Source organism: Mizuhopecten yessoensis, unplaced genomic scaffold (assembly GCF_002113885.1).
Source record: "Mizuhopecten yessoensis strain PY_sf001 unplaced genomic scaffold, ASM211388v2 scaffold2329, whole genome shotgun sequence".
Taxonomy (NCBI): domain Eukaryota; kingdom Metazoa; phylum Mollusca; class Bivalvia; order Pectinida; family Pectinidae; genus Mizuhopecten; species Mizuhopecten yessoensis.
The window spans coordinates 2,831,473-2,837,734 of NW_018404492.1; the positions used below are offsets into that span (position 1 = coordinate 2,831,473).

The window sequence follows — 6,262 nt, forward strand, 5'->3', positions numbered from 1 at the left end:
ATGTAGATAATCCCCCTCCTCCACCCTTATATTACATGGTAAACCCCTAAGGTCCTACCAATGTAGATAATCCCCCTCCTCCACCCTTATATTACATGGTAACCTCCTAAGATCCTACCAATGTAGATAACCCCCCTCCTCCACCGTTATATTACATGGTAAACCCCTAAGGTCCTACCAATGTAGATAATCCCCCTCCTCCACCCTTATATTACATGGTAAACCCCTAAAGTCCTACCAGGTTAATCTGGATAGTCCTCCTCCATGTCTCTGGTTCCTCTCCATTTACTCCTGCGTTGTTCACGAGAATGTCCAGTCCGCCGAATTCTTTGATAACTTTTTTAATCACACCTGTAAGAAATGATACAATCCATTTCAATGTTGGAACCTTTCAGACAATTTTTCAACCTAAAACATCTTGATATACTGATGAAAAATGCCAGATATTTCCTGTATACAGTATATATATTCCAGCTTCTTAGTTTTCTGTACAAAATATATACTAGTGATGTATAACATTTATAGTACCCACAGCAGACAAAAATAGATCTAATAATACTTCATGCACCAATACCCATTGTTGTTAAGGGGAGATAACTCAGTCTTTCCTCTCCTACAATTGAGTGATACAGTTCTTCTGTCTCTAGATCTATGTCCATTCAAATTATTCTTCCAGTAGAATTCTGTACCATTTGTTGTGTGACCGAGATATCTCTGAGAGGATTGACTTTGCTCAAAATGAGGACTTAACAAAATGAAACTTCCTCAATTGATGAATTTACTCAAAAAGTGTACACGTATCATAAGTTATATTTTACCTTCAAATTGATCATGGTCGGTGACATCACACCTGAGAAACATACTGTTGCCTTTCCCAAACTGTTTGTTCCAGGCTGCCAGTGTAGCTTGTCCAGTAGTAGAATTAACATCACATATACAAACCTATCAACACACGCAGGACAAAACTGTATGAATGCTATCTACATAAATTTCACCAAATAAATTAACGTAAATTAATTACATAGACTGAACATTTTGGAGCTGAACCGGATTGAGTCGATTGCCATTGACCTAAGGAAGATCATTTTGTAGAGCGTCCGTCTAAGAGTTTGGAGGGTCGATGTCCTAGCTGTTACAGTGGTGTGCCAGTGACCAACCCTTGTTAGGGGATACCCAAACCTAGGTTGTAAATAGTTGTGTATTTGGGGGTGAAGATTGAAAAAAAGGGAGGGAGGACTGTAGCGGAAATCAATTTGACTGGATTGCAACCAGGTAATTCAATTGGTAGAGTGTCCTTCTAAGAGTTTGGGGGGTTCCAGGTGAACACCAAAGTTACAATTTATTTTCATAACTATAGATTAGAAGAATTTCAATAAAAGGACAACTTATAAAATAACACAGTAACTTCTAAGAATACTACAGTAGTCACTATACATTGTAATATTGAGGCACAATCAACTGCTTTACAATATTTACGGACTAAAGTATCCAATTAAAGAAGAGACCCAATGGTCTGTGTTGTATCTCCAATAAAGAAGAGTTCCAATTTCATTTCATTTATTTTTTAACTTGGACTATTATCTTGCCCACATAGTTTAAAGCGAAGAATTATTTTCACAAGATCAACTCCCTGCTTACTACATAACTGTTTGTAATAACAAAGGTGTTTGAAATTCTGACTGTAAATTCAGATAAAATCATATGAAAAATAGGGGTATAAAAATAGTAGTATCCCTATTTTTTTATATTATTTTACCTAAGTTGGTAATGAATTATAAAGGAAATATTATATTAAAACCTAAGGGAAACTTTTCAGGAACGTAATACAGTAGGATAGTGTGAGACTCTCTATAACATAATACAATATTGCCCTACATGTGTCTCGTGACATATATGCATGCGACTCATGTACATATATATATCAGAGGCGTATAATACATTATACGTCAGGTCTCTGTATATATATAGTATATCATAGAAGCTTAAGATGTCCCTGATTCTGACCTTTGCACCTTTCCCAAGTAGACCCTGTGCAAATCCTCGACCTAATCCTTGGGCACCTCCCGTTACTATTGCAACTTTCCCTTGTAGCTTCATTTCTATAGGTCGTGGAGCTCGAGGAACCCTTGACCTGTCGGTGATGATGCTCTAGTCTGTCTGTATCTTACACTAGTCCGATGGCAATAAATAAAGGGAAGTCACTCTGATTATCTTTACATATTACCGTAGTAAATCCAATAACAACACTTCTATGTTAAATAGGCGTTAACGCAGATGACTATTTAAAATTTATCATAATATGCATTTATTCTTAAAGATATGTTTTGATAGTATTACGTGTAAAATCAAATTGCATAAAGATTCAAAAAAGGGTTTAAAAATAATAATAATAATAATAAACGAAAAAACAAATTAAAAAGTACATTTTTGGTGTTAAGCATGTTAATAGCGATGCTATGTGTTTGAAATTAAGGAAGTTACATGTGTGACGCTGTGTAATAGAGCTTCACAGTATAAGAACTTGATTGTTGAATAACGATTAAAAATTAATGGCGAATATGTTTTTTTCTTTTATTTAACCAGAAATACATAGGGAAACATCGGGATATGTATACATTTTTGTATCAATTTCAACACTACGCTGAAAATGCAGTGCACGAGCTAATTACTACCCGCTTGAATCGATCATTGGCCGAATAAATCAAAAGCCAGCTGTTTGTTATAAGTTCTAAGTACATTTTTACCGGGTTTTTTTAACAGTCGTTGAAATAAACTCTAATGCAACATACAAATAAGTGGAAAAAATGTGTAGATCCATCTCCAGTGGAAAAAATACATGTGAGATTTGAGGACCACATGTTTTATGACTGTAATATTTGAGAACGAAATATGCAGCAATGCGTTGAGTATATGCGTAAAAACGGAAAATAAGGGAGGATAGGATAGGAAAGGGGGGATAGAGAATATCTTAGATTTACCCTGTATCAATTGATTGTAAACAGCTAAGTATATGAAAAATACCAGTGTAAACGGCAGGTATATTTTGAAAATCTTTGAGAGCTGATAATGAAATTTTGAGTACAGGAGAACATTAATGCATGTTCTTCACAGCAGTAATTTACTTGAAATTGGACGATATATCTCAGTGACGACACGTACACGGAGTTGTGAAAAAATGCGGCAGTGTAAAAAATCATGTTCATTTGTCTCGTTATTTTCCATACATGAACACAAAGGCCTATCAACAAGGTTTCTACGATACAAGTACAATTCTAGGGAACTGCACTCAATTCTAAGTCTAGCTTGGTGAATCTGACCCAGCTTACTTACTATAAAGTAGAAAGGTTTGGACTTTGTGGGATGGTTCATACAGGTAATATTTTAATATAGATGTGGAGGGGTCACCTTTTATTGAGTTTGGTAAGGAGTTCCTTAGATCAATTACGGAAGGCAAGAAAGACTTCCTGTATAGATAAGTACGACATAAGATGACGAAAATTGTTGCCTTCGCGGGTATTGTAGTCGTGAAGCTGTTGTTACGCCGAGGGAGAATATCTTCTAGGTATTTCGGGACGAGACCATGGACCATTTCATGAAAGTAGATTATCTGGTGATGTATACGCCTTTGCTAGAGAGGAAGCCAGCCCGTTTCAAGGTAAAGCTTAACTCTACTAGTGAGCCTAGTACCACCAGTTACTATACATACGCAGTGCTACTTCCAGTTGGAGGTCTTCTAATAAGTCGAACTGGGATTTAGTAAGACAGTCCCAAATAATATCTCCATACTCCAATATGTGTGACTGTCGAATACAATGTTTGAAGACACATGGTCTGCTATCTAAGGTTTAGCTGTTAATAGGACGTTAAACAAAATCAAACAAACAAACAAACAAACTATCTAAGGTAAACTTAAATTTCCGTAAAATGTTAAATTTGGTGATAAATTTGATTTTAAATTTTAATGTGTTCGATCCAGCAGCCATTTCCAGACAGAAATAAACCAAGATGTTTATGTGACTTAACTTCAGTAATGGTTATATTGTTCATGATAAGAGGAGGATGAAAAGGGGTACAGTTTTCCTACTTATCAGTACTGTTTCTGTTTTAGCAGGATTAAAGTTTACCAACCATCTCTTGGACCATTCATGAATTTTATTGAAGTCATTATTTAGATTTCCGGCACTAATTCTTGGAGAATCGATGATGGTGTAGAAGGAAGTGTCATCTGCAAAACCTAATGGTAGCATTAATGTCTTTTACAATATCATAGATAAAAATAAGAAACGAAAGGGGGCCCAATATGGAACCTTGAGGAACTCCAGCTCTAACGTTTGACCAATTTTAACTTTTACCGTTAATAACATCTCTCTGTTTACAATTACAAAGATAATTTTCAAACCAAATTAGTAATGAACCCCGAATGCCAAAACAAGATAGTTTATAAAGAAGACCTTTATCCGAAACGCGGTCGAAAGCTTTGCTTATACCACAGAAAACCGTTCTTATTTCTTTTAGTTTAAACATATTTTATTGACAACATTTTAAGAAAGGGATTAGTCCGTAAGTTTTTCCAACTTATTAATTGACTTCTCCTGTCTTATTTCTTTACCGTTCTGACCGCAAGTAGCTGATTGACGGGTGAATGGCCATGTCGAAACCCTGACTGGTTAGAGGATAAAAGAGGGTGGTCATGTAGGAGATTATAGATATACTTCTAGACGCACTTTTCCATTTACAGGCCTGTAGGTATTTGAAACGGATTTACCCTTTTTTGTACACATGGGTGACATTTGCGTTTTCCCATTCAGATGGAAACACTCCCGAGATAAGTGACTTGTTAAAGATGACACTTACAGGGTTACATAGAATATCTTTCAGTAGTAACAAGATCAGGACCGACAGCTTTAGAACAATCAAGGTTAAGTATAGCATCTTTTACATCGATAGTAGATGATGTATGTTAATATTAGATGAAATATGGTTACATTCATCCACAATATCTGGGAGGACAGCGTCAGTATCAACAATAGTTGATTGGGCACAGAAGAAGTAATTAAATAAGCAAGCTTTATCAAAGGTATCAGAGACAACAGTACCATTGTGAAGAAGTGGTGGTATGCAGAATTTTCCAGAGTTTGGTAGTAATAATTGTACCGTTCTCCACCAATCTTTTGCATTGAGATTTTTAGGTTTTTCAAGTTTTTCACATATTTTTATTTTATATATCTGGCTTTAGCATGCTTTATGTTGTTGGCACATGTATTACGGATTTGAGGGAATTTTGACCAATGAGTATCGCTAAGAGACAACGCTTGGCTCTATGATACGCACGTTACGAATTAATCTCCGAATTTCGTTAAACATTCAGGGAGGTTCATTTGATCTAACAGTTACAAGTTTGTTAGGAATACAAGTTTTAGCAATATCTGGGATAGTGTTTATAAAATTTGTAACAGAGACATTTATATCTTCAACTTCAATCAACATGTTCCATTTCACTATGTTCAGCTCTTCTCTTAACAAATCATCATTTCCACGATCAAAGAGCCAAACGTTTCGCTTGAACGTATGCTGCACTGGCCTTGAGATATTAAAAGAACAGTAGGTAGGACAGTGATATCTAATTGGCTGGTCAAGAAACCCTTCACCAACAACACATTTCCCGATAATGTTGATATCACTAGTACAAACTATGTCCAACGTATGTTTCATTTACCAAACAAGTACACTGTTATATCTATCTGTTCCGTTTACCAAACAGGTACAATGTATAGTTTGGTTTGTTTGTGTTTTACGTCCTATTAACAGCTATGGTCATTTACGGACGTGCTAGGTTTCGGTGGTGGAGGAAAGCCGGTGTTCTCGGAGAAAAACCACCGACCTAGCAACTGCCCCACGTAGGTATCGAACCCGCGACCCATTGGTGGAGGGCTAGTGGTAGCAGAATGTCAGACGCCTTTATCACTTGGCCACTGCGGACCCATGTAATATATTATATATATATATGTGTCTCATCAATGGTTAATCATAGACCATGTACTGTATTTATGAGTCTCTTGTTTGGGTATATAGGGTCATACTGTGGCATCGTAACTTCATTAAAATTAAAATTTAAACATTAAAGAAACCGCATAATTGGTTGTCGTTTATTTCTCAGAAGACATCATACATGAATAACACCTCAATATATATGCAATGATTAAAACCCACGAACTTAGATAGCAATCGTATCCCTTAGTGTAACATTCATTTTAAATTTCTC

The 6,262-nt window shown here is 36.0% G+C and overlaps 1 protein-coding gene across 1 annotated transcript in view; it reads right to left on the reverse strand.

The window, feature by feature from the left end:
- Positions 1-2,196, reverse strand: part of LOC110445611 (15-hydroxyprostaglandin dehydrogenase [NAD(+)]-like) — a 12,459-nt gene extending 10,263 nt beyond the window's left edge. The window contains exons 1-3 of the mRNA XM_021490300.1: positions 2,005-2,196; positions 819-942; positions 239-351 (exon numbers count right to left, since the gene is read on the reverse strand). Of these exons, the coding sequence (XP_021345975.1) occupies positions 239-351; positions 819-942; positions 2,005-2,097 (330 nt within the window). The 5' untranslated portion in view covers positions 2,098-2,196. The remainder of the gene's footprint in view (positions 1-238; positions 352-818; positions 943-2,004) is intronic.
- Between the last annotated feature and the right edge of the window lie 4,066 nt (positions 2,197-6,262).